This window comes from Canis aureus, chromosome 1 (assembly GCF_053574225.1).
Source record: "Canis aureus isolate CA01 chromosome 1, VMU_Caureus_v.1.0, whole genome shotgun sequence".
Classification (NCBI taxonomy): domain Eukaryota; kingdom Metazoa; phylum Chordata; class Mammalia; order Carnivora; family Canidae; genus Canis; species Canis aureus.
Genome location: NC_135611.1, coordinates 106,851,758 through 106,866,126, shown reverse-complemented (window position 1 = coordinate 106,866,126; position 14,369 = coordinate 106,851,758). Strand labels below are relative to the sequence as shown.

The window sequence follows — 14,369 nt, the reverse complement described above, 5'->3', positions numbered from 1 at the left end:
GTAATGGGGACAGCAGGTTGGAATGGCAACAATGATAAGGCAGCCCTGATGAGAGAGACCACCTTGAGGCTGCCATCTTGGAACAGCTACTTTAGTGGCACTACCGTGTTGCCATGGCAATTACAAGGCACAGGTGAACCAAGACCTGGTCAAGGCAGCCCTCTCAGACTAGCTACTATGAGTGGGGAGGTGGCAAGTTGGCTGCAGGGGCAGCTACAACAAGTTAAAGGGGAAACCAAAGCCCAGATGGGGAAGACTACTCTAGAGAGGTAGCCATGATGGAGTGGTGGGCACTAGGTCTCATGGTGGCCCCAGGAGCCACTCATGATGAACCCAACACCATGTTGAAGCAGCCATACTGGAAAGGCTACTTCGCCAAGGCAGCCACGTTGAATTGGTGACGATGGCAAAAGTGCTCATGACCTGCTTGTTGGTTCTTAAGTGGCCGATCTTTATTAACTTTAATACTTCATCTTTCTGGCCCTGAGGTAGGGTACTTTGATCTCTGGTCCTTTGGTGACCTCAAAGGATATTGGAGGAATCAGAGTCCCCAGAGTTCAGAGGTCTGTGGGTCAAGTCTGGCTTCCATGTCTTCTTGAAGCTGGGTATAAGAAAGAGTTTGTCTCAGAGGCTTTGGCCTACAGATGTATCAGCAATTGTAGGGAAAGTGGGGAGGGTTTTGTGCTTACCTAGAAGGTGGGGGGAGTGGGTGTTTCCAGAGGAAGAGGCCCCACAGGTTTCAATGCCTCCACCTTCAAGGACCCGTGCCCCTCCCTTCCCCCTGGCAGTATAGGGAACTGGGCATTTGGTTTGGTCGACCCCAGTCCTTCAGGGTCCAGGGGTCCCCTCCCCATATTCCACTAAGGTCAAAGGGAGAGAGGCTGGGGGTGGGGTGGGGTGCCCGATTAGGAAACTATATAGCCACCTGGGCTAGTGTACCCAAGGTCCTGCAGACCCTGCCAGGCCCTGAGATCCTGCTGTGTCTACAAACATCTCATACCCTTTCAAGACTCAGGAGTCGGGCCTTCATGATCACCTCCATTCTCAACACAGGAATCCGGGCCCCCAGCCCCTCCCCAAGGGAGTCTAGGTCCCCAAGCCCTCACCTCCGGTTAGTCCAAATTCCCAGCTGCTTCCTCCCTCGGACCCAGGAGTCCGACCCCAGCTCCGCCCCCTCCCCACCTCCGGCCCTGCCCCTCCCCACACCTCCTCTCGCTCGATCAGATCGTCCTCCTCTTCATCCTCGTCGTCCTCATCATACTCTCCATCCTCCATCGTCAAGTACTCCTGCGTGAAGGGCACGGCTCCCTCGGCCGAATGGAAGCGCAGGCGGTAGAGCAGCCGCACCCACTGGCCGAACTCCCGGTCTCGGGTCTCGGGCGGGGCCCGCAGCTGCAGGTAGAAGGCGCGGCCCGTGCGGAACTTGACCTTAAGCTGCCAGCGGCTTTCATCGTGGACGAAGAGCTGGACGAACTGCAAAGGGAACAGCCTGGGAAGGCGGGAGGGGCGGCCTCAGCTCCCAACCCCCCCTGGCCCGACAGCCTCGCCGTCCTGAGCACCTTCAGGGTCGGGGGCGCCCACCTCGACGCCCCTCTCTTGGCCCAGAGAATCCTTTTTCACTTTCTCTGCCTCGTGAATTTTATCCCCAGAGCACCTTTGTGCCTCCCGCTGATCCTTCTCGTAGATAGCTGCCTTCTAGAAATGTCCACTTGGATGTTGGAATGACATTGGATACACAACAGGTCCAGTGACCAAATTCCTGACCTCCCCAACCCAAACCTGCTCCTGTCTCCATCTTCCGCATCTTAACTACATCCTCCCACTTGCTGGGTCAGAAATCGTGGAGTTGCGCCCGACCCAAATTCCTCCTATCTTCATCCAATCCTGCCACCAAGTCCTGATGGCTCTCCTGTTAAAATGTATCCACGATCCGACCTCATCTAACTCCTTCCGCCACCAGCCCAGGCCTGCCACCAGAGAATTTCCCGGCTGGGCGGTTTCCTCAGCCTTCTCCGTTCTTTTCCCACGCGGCCGCCAGAGGGCGCCCCTCAACCCCTGAGTTCAAGTTCCTCCCTTGGCTCAGAGTAAAGGAAAGTCTGCATGCACCTTGACTCGCCAGGCCCTGCGGGGTCGGCCTCCTCTGTTTACCTCTCTGCCCACTCCCCTCGCTCACTCAGCCCCAGCAACATTGGCCTGGTTGCTGTGCCATAAACCTACCAGGCTTGCTCCTACCTCAGGACCACTGCACAGGCTGGGAAATCATCCTCCAGCCAGCCCCATGGCTTGACCCCATAATCTCATGTCTTTCTCAAGAAGCACCTTCTCAGGGAGAGGTCTGTTTACAACCCGTGGCCTATTTGCAATCGTGTCCACCCTTGCAGACCTCCCCACCCTCAACCTCTTCTGGTCTCCACAGACCTTACTCTGTTGGACAAATTGTCATTTATTCTGTCTGCTATCCCAGTAGGAGGTGAATTTGCAGGCAGAAGTCTCATTCTGTTCACTGCTGCTTCCCCAAGAACCCAGAGCTCACACATGGTAGGTAGGTGCTCAATGGATGCTCGTTGAGATCAATTTGGCACAGGACCACAGCGGGGATTTGAACCCAAGTCTTACCCATTTTCTTAACCACCACACCGGGTAGCCACATAGCACCCTTTGGCACAGCAATACTACCTCTAGGAATTGATCATATAGACACCCTCACACCTGTGCGCATGGATGCCCTCTGCCTGACACACTGGCCATGATCCCAAGACACTGGGCACAACATCACTGTCCCTTAGCAGGTGGCTCCATCTGTTATGACACTCCCCAAATAGAAGAGTAACTGTTTGTGTCTACAAAGCGCTGGCCCTGTGCTGTTCCAAGCACTCCACAAACATTTCCTGTTTATCTCCTGACAGCCCCAGAAAGCAGGCTCTCCTCTTATCCCCGTTCCAGATGAGGAAACTGAGGCACAGACAAGTAGGGAACTTGGCCCACGCCAGTGAAGAAGAGGTGAAGCCATGATTTGAACCCAGACAGGAAGCTGGGAATTTGTTCAAGGACATTCCCTATCTATGTGGTAACAGCGCCGGATGCAAGCTTGGTTTTCAAGCTTGTGTTATGTCCAGAAAAGGATCTGGTGGTTGTTCTTAGGCTCGTCTGAAATGAATGTCGCTATAGTGCTGGTGAGGGAGTGAGCGGAGTGGAAAAGTAGCATGCATCTGCAGCTGATTTCAAGGGAAGGGCGAACATACACTTGTCATATGCTGGTCAGAACCAGCCCAGGATAGCTCCCAGCTGCAAGCAGCTTAGAACCAAGGGCCTAAGGGCAGGATGAGTCTTGATGTTTCATTTGCAGAGCAAGCTCAGTGTTTTTACCTTGGTGGTATGTTTATTTGGGAAGAGGGGTGTTGAGGGAGATTATGGGGGTCCAAGCACCCCTCAGCATTGCTCTTAGTGTCCCTCTGCCTGCAGGTAATGACTCAGTGAGCAGTGGGATATGATTGGTAGGATAAGATCAGCACTGATGAGAAAAGGAGCAGTATAGGAGAGAATATGCCCAGAGCACCTGAAGGCATCAGCATGCTGCTTTGTGGAAGATTCCAAACTTCTACAGGGAAGATACATAAAGGCTATAAGTAGCCTTACTTTAGTTTAGGTCAGAATCAGATTCTGCCACCAAGTTGGTTTCAAAAAAACTTTTTAGATTTCAGAATTGCAGACAAAGGACTGTGGACTCCTATGTGTGCGTGTGTGTGATGTAAGTCAGTCCTTCCTTCCTTCCTTCCTTCCTTCCTTCCTTCCCTCCCTTTTTTTCATTAACTGTCATATGTGGTCAAAAAAGTGAAAGCCACTGGCAGAATGTTTTTGTAAATACACTATATGTATGTAAATGTTTTGTTGTTTGCAGCTGGAGTTGGAGGCAGGAGCTTAGGGTGGGCAGAAGGTGTTATCTTGTGCTATGTATGTTTTGTACCTTGGAGTTTGCATTACTTTTTCAATGAGAAAACAAAGACCCAAATGGGGTAGTGTTTAGTGTGGCACTGGAGCTCAAGAATCTTGAGGTTAGTAATGAGGAGCCTGAGATTCCAATCCCAACCCAACCCCTGACCCGCTGTGGGTCTCTGGATAAAGTGGCCCCCTCTCTGAGCCTCAGGTTATCCCTTCAAAGGATGGAGGGGCCACATCATATAAGAGTATGTCAGAGATGAGATTACTCACGTGGCCTAGGGGGCTCATGGTATGCAGGAGGCACTGCATACATGGTTATTCTTCTGATTCTCGCCAGGGTGGGGCTGAGGACTGTCCCTCTCATGTCCATCTATCTGATTTCTCATCCCTGTAGTACCCCTCCCTTTGTTCTTCTGGGTGTACAGCAGCCCACAGTGGGCTGGCAACCATCCAAGACTCCCGGCCCTGGGAGTCATCTGTGAAAGGAAATGCTGCAGGGTGGGGGCCCAGGATGCCCAGAGCTGGGGAAGGAGGAAGTCTAGGCTGGGATGGGGGCAGTCACCCAAAGAGCTGCAGGCGTCCATTATCCTTGGCAGGCCCGGCCAGCAGCAACAGATCTGGGAGTTCCAGGGCTGGACTGGAGGCTGCCACCCCCATGGTGACTTTGTTGGCGACTTCTCCTAACCGGGTCACCTGGGGCCAGGGGTTAGAGGTTAGAAGCAAGATAGATGGAAGGCAGGATTGGCAGAATTAGGGGTCATGAACCAAGTGTATTAAACACCAAGTCCGGGTTCAGATATCCTGGGGTCAGAGGTTGAGCTATCCGGGTGTGAAGTGAAAATGAACCAAGGGAATTGGAGGCCAGGGTCCATAGAGAAGCTAAAGGTCTAGAGGCATGGAGGGGTGTGTGTGTGTGGGGGGTTGATCCAGAATCCCAGGATATGAACGTTATGGGCAAATGGTCAGAAGTAGGCAGAGCAGGGGTTCCCCGAGTCAGGAGGTCAGGACTCAAGCCCAGGGCCCGTGTCAGGGGGTTCTGAGACTCCACACCTGCACAAAGTTGCTCTCAAAGATGGGGAAGTCTCGCAGCTGGTCGAACTCGCCGCTCAGGAGGTGGCGCTGGAGCCGTCCGGGCCGGCCCGTGGGATAGGCTGGAACCAGGGGGCATTCTACAGGGGCGAAGTTCAGGGGTCCAGTCCAGGAGACTGGGCCGGGGCCCCCCAGCCGGTAGGGCCCAGGGAGGTCCGGCTCTGAGGGTAGGGGAATCGGGGCTACCAGTCTTCGTATCGCGGGCCCCATCCCTCACCTGGCCCAACCCTGCCAGGCCGGGCTCCGCCTCTCACCTGCCATCCCACCAGGTCCCGCCTCACCTGCTCCACCCGGGGCCGGCTTAGTCTCGGGCCCCCGCATCATCGCAACGCCCCGCCCCATGGGGAGAGTGGAGGGAGGGGCCGGCCGAGAAAACAGGTGGGTGGGGCCGCGGACTCTATCCCTTCACCACGCGGCGGACCCGGCTTGAACGTCATCAGGGAAACGCCCGTTATTGTGACGTCTCCCAGCGGGCGGTGCCCAGAGACCTGGATGATGTGCCGGCCACCTAGCTGACGTCAGACCCCGGGAGCGGGAGGGCACTGGTGCGCAGGCGCAAAGAACTGGCGCGCAGGCGCAAAGAACTGGCTCCGGCTCAGGATCACGCCGCTCCACAGCGCCCGGCTCAAGCCCGTCCGGGACTAGTGGGAGGGGGTCAAAATGGCGGCGGCCGGTGCTGTGGTTACTCGGCTGTTCCTGCTCTTGCTGATGGCGGCAGCAGCCCCCAGCCGGGCTCGGGGCAGTGGCTGCCGGTCCGGGGCCGCTCTGCGAGGGGTGAGTACTCATTGGCTCTGCACGGGGAGCGAGGCTGACGAAAATCCTGGGTCTCGGGTGTTTCGGTCCGGTAAGGTGCGAACGAGGCATTGCACGGCCAAGAGGGAAGAAGAGGTCAAAGTGAGGCTAGTTGGGAAGGCTCTGTCTGGCTCGTGAATATGCATGAGGGGGCGGGGCTCGGACGAGAGCTTGGCTTTCCGTGCTCTAAAAGCGAGGACACGCCGAAGGAGGTTGCGGCAAGATCAGCTTGTTAACGAGGGAACGCTAGGGAGCCGCAGTCGTTAAATATGCATGAGGGGGTGTGGCCTGAGCGGAACCTTGGCGGATCAGACGTAGGGGCGGCAGAGACGAAACCGACTGGGAGGCTCTGGAGTGATCGCGTAGAGTTGTGCCTCTTGAGTACGCTTTGAGGAGGGCGGGATCTTGATTTGAAGGATTAAAATCTGGCCCCGCGGTTCCGCAGGTGTGAGGGGTTGCGTAGATGCAAGGGCGTGGTTGGTGGATGCGGAGGTAGGAGAAATATGGATTTGGAGAAATACACGGCGAGGAGCCTTGGATGTACTTGATAAGGGGCGGAATCCCGGCGGCGGCGTGGCTATTGTGGCTGTTAAGGTGAAAACGAGGCTACTTGTATATTAGATTGGGGAAGAAGCGCAGGTATCCTTTAACCCGCGAATGTTTATGATGTTAGGCGTGAAGATAGTTGCCTTGGAACTGGAGATGGTTGCCTTGGAAACAAGGAGACGCTTCTCTGCAGGCTTTGGCTTTCTAGGGACCGTCCAGATCATGAATTTTTATGAGTGGACGGTTCCCGGTGGAATCGTGGGCAAGTGTCAGTGTTTGGATATGAACATGAGAGTAAGGTTACTTCCTCAGCCTGTGTCTGGCTTGGGGTCCTTGGGTCCTGCCCTGCCGAGGGCTCTGATAGTCCTCACTTAGGGACCTCTCTCTCACCTGCAGGCAGGAGCAGAAGGTCGAGAGAGTGAGGGCTGCGGCACCGTGGGGCTGCTGCTGGAGCACTCATTCGAGATCGGTGAGTCCAGCAACGTCCTCGCCTGGGCGTTTACCCGGTGCCATGTGAAGTCAAAAAGTTGGGTCTGGGTGCCACCCAATGTGAGACACACCATCCATCTACTAAAAGCTTTGCCCCCAGAGTGTGTTTGCATTATTCCGGGGAGATTGGGGCAGGGAGGGCAGGAGAGAGAATAACTCTACCTTTGAAAAACTCCCTTTACCTGTGAAACAAATCCTAGTTTCAGAAAGGCCAGTGCAGCAGTAATGACCTCAGAGCAGACTTTTCAGAGCAGTCACCCTGTGCCCCACACTAGGGACTCGCTGCTCTGCATGTATTTGCTCAAATGCCCTCACAGGCGTCATGCAACGCAGGAGGTATTCGAGACAGCCACCATTTTCCAGAAGGGGAAACTGAGGCTTGGGCAGGGTACCACACAAGGTCCTTCTGTAAGTGAATGGTAGAGCTAGGCCCTACTCTACAGCTCAGCCTAATTAACTATGATCCAGGTGTTCAGATTCCCAGGGCATAGATGTCACTATGGCCCAAAGGTCCAAGGCCCCAAAGTCTGGGGCTTTTGTTAGAAACACTAAAGTGGGGACCCTCCACAGCCCTGACTCAGACCCTGGCATCCTCCTGGGAAAGCCCCACTGGTTCTCACGTGGCCCACTGGTTGGAAGCCCCTGGATTTTGCAGCTGGGAGAACTGAGGTCAGAGATTAGGTGACTATCCCTGGGTCACATGGAAAGGCCAAGACAGGGCTTAGGAGCTGTGATGTTCAGACATCTTCCCTGTGAGATAGGAGGGCAGCATATGGGAGGGTGTCCCCACTTTGCAGGTGGGTAAATGGGGGCTTGGGAGGGGGAAGCAGTGTGGTCATTGCAAGGGTTGAGGGGCCCAGTGGTGGGGTGGCTGTTGAGCCCTGACTCCCCACAGATGACAGTGCTCACTTTCGGAAGCGGGGCTCCCTGCTCTGGAACCAGCAGGATGGCACTTTGTCCCTGTCGCAGCGGCAGCTCAACGAGGAGGAGCGGGGCCGGCTCCGGGTGAGCAGGGGGCCCAGGGCTTGGCTGGGGTATAGGGGAACCTGTGCCTTGGAGCATGACATGCATGCCTCACGTACCCATGCCATTTCTTCTGCCCAGCACATCCCCTTCTCCCACAGTTTTCATATAGTTAGCTCCTCTCACCCTTCCAGATTCAGCCAAGATACTTTATATTCAGGAGGAGATTTGCTTGGGAGGAGAAAGAGATCTCTAAGAGCTGTAGTTAAACAGAGGATGGTTATCTCTACCATAGCCTCCTTCATGGCTTCCTCGAGGGCTGGGCTGTGGCTAGGCCTGGCTTGGTCCTCTCTAGGGATGGTGCAAGTAGGAGGAGGTGCGGTAGGCCAGAGGAGGAGAAAAAGGAGGGGCAGGGAGAGAAGCTGTCTTTTAGAGACAGCTCATAGAAGCTACCACAGTCCGCTGCCACTCTCTCCCTTTGACCAGATGTAGTGGCTGGGGAGGCGGGTTGCATTGTGCCAGATACATGCCCGTGGACACCTTCCCTGTGGGGAGTGGTCCACCCCAAGCAGCCTTCCTGTAGGGTTCCCACGTGGTGCTTTGTCACAGCTGCTTCCCAAGAGAATTTGTTGCTCCTGTGACTGGCGAGTCTAGGTACAGGTGGGCCTGGGTGCAGCTGGATCCAGGTTTGAGGGAAGTGTCCCTGGGACTCACTCCATCCCTGGGCTGGGCTCTCTCCCCTTAAGATGGCTTCTCCCCCAGCTGGAGCACCCAGGGGCTCCTGGCCTCACTCATCAGCAGGGCGACCCACTAGGAAAAGTCCTGGGCTAGAGAGAAGGGGATGCTGGCTGAGCAGGACTGGTCTGGGCCTGGCGTGGGCCACACATCATCCTTCTCCCTGCCACCCTCCTCCTCTGTCCTGCAGGATGTGGCAGCCCTGAATGGCTTATACCGTGTCCGGGTCCCTCAGCGTCCTGGGGTCCCTGATGGCGCAGAAGCTGGTGGCTACGTTTCCTCTTTTGTCCCCGCGGTGAGTCAGCAATGGGGACCATCCTCTCTTCTCTCCTCCCTCCTTCTTCCTCCTATCTGCCCCAGCCTGGCTTCTGTTGTCTGTGCCCCTGTGTTTATGGACCTGGCCCTGCCCCCAAGGGTCTCCTGGGCTGGAGGGGGACATTCCAGGTGCTGGGCCCTTTAATGGGACAGTGTGGGCCCTCAGAGGGAGGCTGTTGCCCTTCGGCTCGTGTCCAAGGGAGGAGGGAACCGTGAGGGCTTTGAAAGATCCTTCTGGGCCCTGTGAGAGGGGCTGGGAGGCGTGGGTGGCTGGACGTGGGCAAGGTCTGGGTGGCAACCCCATCCCCCTCCCCCTCCCCAGTGTTCCCTGGTGGAGTCTCACCTGTCAGACCAGCTGACACTGCACGTGGACGTGGCTGGCAACGTGGTGGGGGTGTCAGTGGTGACGCACCCCGGGGGTTGCAGGGGCCACGAGGTGGAGGACGTGGACCTGGAACTTTTCAACACTTCAGTGCACCTACAGCCGCCCGCCACTGCCCCAGGGTGAGGACACACAGGGCACAGTTGCCCCAGGGTGAGGGTGTGCGGTGTGGGTGTGTGGGGTGCAGATGTTCCAGGGTCAGAGCCAGGGCACGGCTGCAGGGCAGGGGGGCCACAGCCCTATCTCGGGCTCAGCCATCCTGCTGCTGCCTTTGCTGTGTCCCTGTCAGCGGCCCCAGCCCCTTACCCTGTCTCCTTCTCTGCCCACCCTTAGTCCTGAGACAGCCGCCTTCATCGAGCGTCTGGAGATGGAGCAGGCCCAGAAGGCCAAGAACCCCCAGGAACAGAAGTCCTTTTTCGCCAAATATGTGAGTGGAGCTCTGCGTGCCCCTGCTCCCTTCCCTCCTGAGTCCCCCCTCTGCCCTGCTCTCTCCCATGGCCCTTGGCCTGCTCCTCATCCTCCAGGCCTCCTGTGTGTGGGGCTTCCTTGTCGCCTCCAGGCGTGTCTGTCCGGCCATGTCCCTGGCACCTGGGCTGAGCCCAAGGCCTGGACAGAGTGGGTGAGGACCATGGAGCCCTGCGCCGTGCCTCTGCCTGTGTTTGCTCACTGGCAGCGGTCATGGGGTGTCCAGGCTCAGCAGATGGGGCCAGCCCAGAGCCTGACAGTTCTGGGAAGCAGGGACAGCCTCTCAGGCTGGGGCTGATGGGTACAGGCAGTGTCAGTCTAGAACCGAGGCCTGTCTGGAAGTGCAGTGAGGAGGGCTGTGGTCAGGGGAGGGATGGGGTTGGTACTGGGAAGAGGCTGGGGTGAGGCCTGAGCTGGGCCAGTGCTTCGAGGCTGAAGAAGAGAGTGAGGCAGAGATTTCAATGGGACGGGGAGATTTGGAAAGGAGAGTGGGTTTGGGGAGAGGCACTTAGGGAAGCGGGGCTGTGGGTGGAGGTGCTCAGGAGGCTGGTCTGGAACTGGAGAGGGGCTTCTGTGCTGCTGGTCTGGGGCAAGTAGGAGGAGCTGGGGGGCACCGGAGCAGAAGGCTGGTCCACCTGAGACAAATGCAGGGGCAGCAGAGGCCACTGTGTTTGGGAGAATGCCAAGGCCTACTGCCTTGAGTGTGGTGCCTTTGGGGCCTCAGTTAGTTTGCCAGTAGCTCCTGACAACTGAACTGCAGGGAAACTGAGGTGCAGAGAGACCAGGAACCCACTGCCTCAGTTCCGCCCTCCCCGTGGGCGCCATCAGTCCTGACCTGTGCCCCCTCCCTCCTCAGTGGCACCTCGTCCTCGGGGGGGCCGTGTTGCTCACAGCCCTGCGTCCTGCTGCCCCGGGGCCCACGCCGCCGCCGCAGGAGGCCTGAGTGAGGACTGAGCCCCCTCCCGCCTCTACTCTCCCTGCACCCCACCAGCCCTTCCCTATCCTGTAGTAATGTAGGGGACCTGGGCCCCCTTCCCTCACATGGCCTCCCCTCACGCCGGCTTGCCCACCTTCCCCACCTGGGGGGGGAGTGCAGTCATACTCACTCCTCTTCTTTTTGTCTCTCTCTCTCTCTGTCTGTCTGTCCATTGTCCTGTCCTCCCACCTGGCCCACAGTGGATGTACATCATTCCCGTCGTCCTGTTCCTCATGATGTCAGGAGCGCCAGATGCTGGGGGCCAGGGAGGGGGTGGTGGCGGGGGTGGTGGTGGGGGCAGTGGCCGCTGAGGGGCTGGGGCCTGTCAGATCCCTGGTCCTCTCTCATCCAGGCTACTCCCTTCCTGCCCAGAGTGCTCCTATCCTTGATCATCCCAAGAAGGATTTGCTAGCTCCTCCCATCTCCATCCCATGAGGGCAGGAGGACACCCCTCCCCAGGAGTCCTTTCCCTCTGGGTGGATGGGTAACCAGATTCTGGTGCACCCTTCCTGCCCCTGTGGTCCCTTTGGAGCCCCAAAGACTTCCTCTTGCCCACAGCGTGAAGCTCAAGCTCCCCTTCCAGCTCTGACCCTGTGTCTGTCCTCCCCACCCCCAAGCCTCATAGTTTGGGAACATGCCGACTTCTCTCCAGCCTCTGTGCCTTTGTTCGTGGTCCTATCCTGCCTGTCCCCGGCTGGACTAGATGGTCCTCCTAATTTGTCTGACACTGGATGGGGCCACGCACTTCCCACCTGTGTGCCCTTGAGGGGCCTGGTACAGAGCAGGTGCAGGCTGGCCCCATTCCTCCCAGCAGCCCTGCCTTGGGACCCTGCTCTGACCTTTATCTGCCCATGGCTCTGAGCAGGACTTTAGCTTTCCTGCCCTGTCAGCATGCCAAGCCTTCCATAGGATTTGGGGCATGAAGAAATGGTGTTTTGTTTTGTCTTTACATTTATTTATTTATTCATGAGAGCGAGAGAGAGAGAGAGAGAGAGGCAGAGAGCAGAGTCAGAGGCAGGCTCCATACAGGGAGCCCAATGTGGGACTCGATCCCGGATCCCAGGATCACACCCTGAGCCGAAGGCAGACGCCCAACCGCTGAGCCACCCAGGTGTCAAGAAATGGTGTTTAAAGTGAAAACAAAGCAAGCTAACCTTTAGTATAGAGTCAAGGGCCGGATGATATAAATAGAACCCCTTCCCCTGTCTGGAGTGTCTTCCCTGGGAGGAGGCACCAGGAGAGGACTGCCTGGCCTTTCGTATTTATCACCCCCCCCCCTTATCTATGTAAAAATATTGACAATATATTGAAATACATCAATGTTTTGAAAAGGTACAACTTCCAGCAACCAAATCCAACTGTTGATTTGGTTCCAAGGAAGTCCTGCTGTACAGACTTTATTGAACCTTGCTCTTTGCTTCACACGTTACTCGGAAACACACAGAAGCGGCTGTCACGGTCGCTGTAATGCCTGCATGATGCTCCATGGTGTTTTATGGCAGTTTATTAAACTGTTCCCCAGATGTTCAACATTTATTGTCTTACTCGATATGGTTATAAATAGCGCTACAGCGAGTGCTGTCCAGTCTCTCTTTGGTGAGTTTGAGTGATTTCCTGGGGACGTGTGACCAGAAGTGGAGTGACTGTGGCAGACTGGAAACACTTATGAAAAAGTAACACAGTCACGTGGCTCGACCGTTAAAACAGTATAAAAGGTGCGTGGTGGGTTCCCGCCCATTTGATTTGCTTATTTCCTCTCCTAGTGTGTTTGCCAGCACAGGCAAACAGGGACGCACATTCTCCTCCTTTCTCTGCAACATGGAAGTAGTGAATTCCTTACACTGCCTCGCACTTGACTTGCTTCTTGGCTCCTACACAGTATGTTCTGGTAACTTCTCCTAGTGGGGGAGTGGCCTTGTCTTTTATGTCCCACCAGAGACATGCACCAGAGCTCATGCAACCTGGACTCCACCTACTGATGTTACTGTTGTCACTGGTGCAGATGTAACCAAGCTAAAACCCCCAGAACCCAAATGGCTGGGCAAAGGGAGGTGGCATTTGTAAATGTGATTCATATTGCTGAGTCGCCCTCCACAGAGCGAACCCCAATCGCCACTTTCCCCATGGTTGCACCAACATGGCTCAAACTTTCCCATGTCATCCTTAGGCTCTGCATCTGTCTCAAGAGGGAAGTGGAGCAAGGTAGCACCACTGGGATTTCCTGAAAACTGTTCTTGTCCATTGTTCCAGGGCAGCATTTATGATTTTGAATGCCTCCTGTGATTTGTCTGATGTTGCTGACACCTCAGGCCACCCTGTCTGTTTTCTGGTACCTGTAGATCCCTGTCTGGTGGTGGCCCTTCCTCTGGTCCTTCTCTTCCCTCCAACCCCGCCAAGCCACTCCCTGCTGCATTGTGACCCAGCCTAAGAGTCCCAAACCATCCCCTATTTGTACTTCCTCAGTATTTTCTTTGACTATGTTGTTGTATTACATACCTGCCAGCAGTGGGAGTTATTGTTTGACCGGTTTCTCTGTGGCTTGAATACATAAAACAGTGTCCCAGAGGTGCCCTGACTTGGCATTTCTTTCTCAGCCAGCATGTGCTGTGTTCTCTACTCCGCGTGAATTCTTTTGCTCCCCCTCTGAGATTGCCCCCCTGGTGCTGCCTGGTGAACAAGGTTCAGACTCTGCCTTCCTAACCCTTTGTTTCACTGGCAGGTGCTTTCTTGCCCCAGGCATTTGTGGGTCCATTTTGTCAATTTTTAGTAGATGGGGATTGAATTCTTTACCTGTCTGATGGCCTTTTTTGCTCTAAGACTCTCTCTCACTCTGGGACCAGTAGAGTTAATCTTCTGGTATATTCCAGTCAATGTCTGAGCTAGTTCAGGCTCCTTGGGGCTCTGGCCTCATTAAACTTTTCTAATTCTCGCCTGTCCCTGGAGAGCTCATTTTATTGATGATTTCATCTTATTGACCAGGGGAGCCAGGGATATAGCCTGGACCTCAAAAGATGCCATAAGATCCAAAGCAAAGAGCCTTCTGCTCACCCCAGCCAGGCACCTACCTGTTCCCTTCACAGGGGGATGCCTGAGTTTCCAGCCTCCTGCGCATCGCTTTGGAGCTAGTCTCTCCATAAGCAAGCAGATATGTATGTAAATAGTTTTACCAAAGTGTGTCGCTCTATTTTTTTTTCCTCCCTATATAAGTTGGAGAGTTTTTTCCTATCTTACATCTTGGATATAAAGTGGGTCCTCATCCTGTGATGTGGCGGGCTTAGAGGTGATTTCAGGGTCCCCCTGGATGGACCTCTGGGCTGTTTCTGGCAGTGCTGTGGGAATCCCCACGTGCCTGCATCATTTGGCACACGCGCGTGTGTGTCTGCAGGTCACATTGCCAGGTGAGGACTGGCCAAGGGTGGTCTCGGCCACCTCCCATCTTCCCTGGAGCCGCTCTTGCTGATCACCCCCAAAGCCATCTCCAGCCCAGACTCCCCTCCCGGTCTCCCGACCCGTGGCTACCTTCTCTAGGGTGTGACTCTGGGAGAATTGGTGCCACCTGTCCACCACCAGTCAGAGCTCCTCCAGGAGTCCTTACCCTAGTAAGCGGTGCTACCACCTACATGGCCTCCCAGATCAGAGCACTGCTGTGCCTTACTCTGCTGTTCCTTCCTGCCTCAC

General features: G+C 55.8%; 2 protein-coding genes across 4 annotated transcripts; one reads left to right on the top strand and one right to left on the bottom strand.

The window, feature by feature from the left end:
* Positions 1–427: 427 nt before the first annotated feature.
* Positions 428–5,556, bottom strand: GARIN5A (golgi associated RAB2 interactor 5A). 2 transcript variants are annotated; one of them, XM_077844350.1, is made up of 5 exons: positions 5,283–5,556; positions 4,990–5,108; positions 4,502–4,632; positions 1,207–1,489; positions 428–601 (listed from the first exon to the last, which is right to left on the bottom strand). In XM_077844350.1, exons 1-5 carry the CDS (start codon positions 5,368–5,370, stop codon positions 542–544), a joined length of 681 nt encoding a protein of 226 aa, XP_077700476.1. In that variant the 5' UTR covers positions 5,371–5,556; the 3' UTR covers positions 428–541. The 2 variants fall into 2 exon arrangements, with proteins under 2 accessions (XP_077700476.1, XP_077700477.1); XM_077844351.1 differs by having other exon boundaries at positions 5,310–5,554.
* On the top strand, positions 5,548–12,266 carry EMC10 (ER membrane protein complex subunit 10). 2 transcript variants are annotated; one of them, XM_077844345.1, is made up of 8 exons: positions 5,548–5,802; positions 6,763–6,835; positions 7,751–7,860; positions 8,744–8,848; positions 9,191–9,372; positions 9,584–9,677; positions 10,572–10,658; positions 10,892–10,977. In XM_077844345.1, exons 1-7 carry the CDS (start codon positions 5,689–5,691, stop codon positions 10,656–10,658), a joined length of 765 nt encoding a protein of 254 aa, XP_077700471.1. In that variant the 5' UTR covers positions 5,548–5,688; the 3' UTR covers positions 10,892–10,977. The 2 variants fall into 2 exon arrangements, with proteins under 2 accessions (XP_077700471.1, XP_077700466.1); XM_077844340.1 differs by lacking the exon at positions 10,572–10,658 and having other exon boundaries at positions 5,550–5,802; positions 10,892–12,266.
* Positions 12,267–14,369: the final 2,103 nt, after the last annotated feature.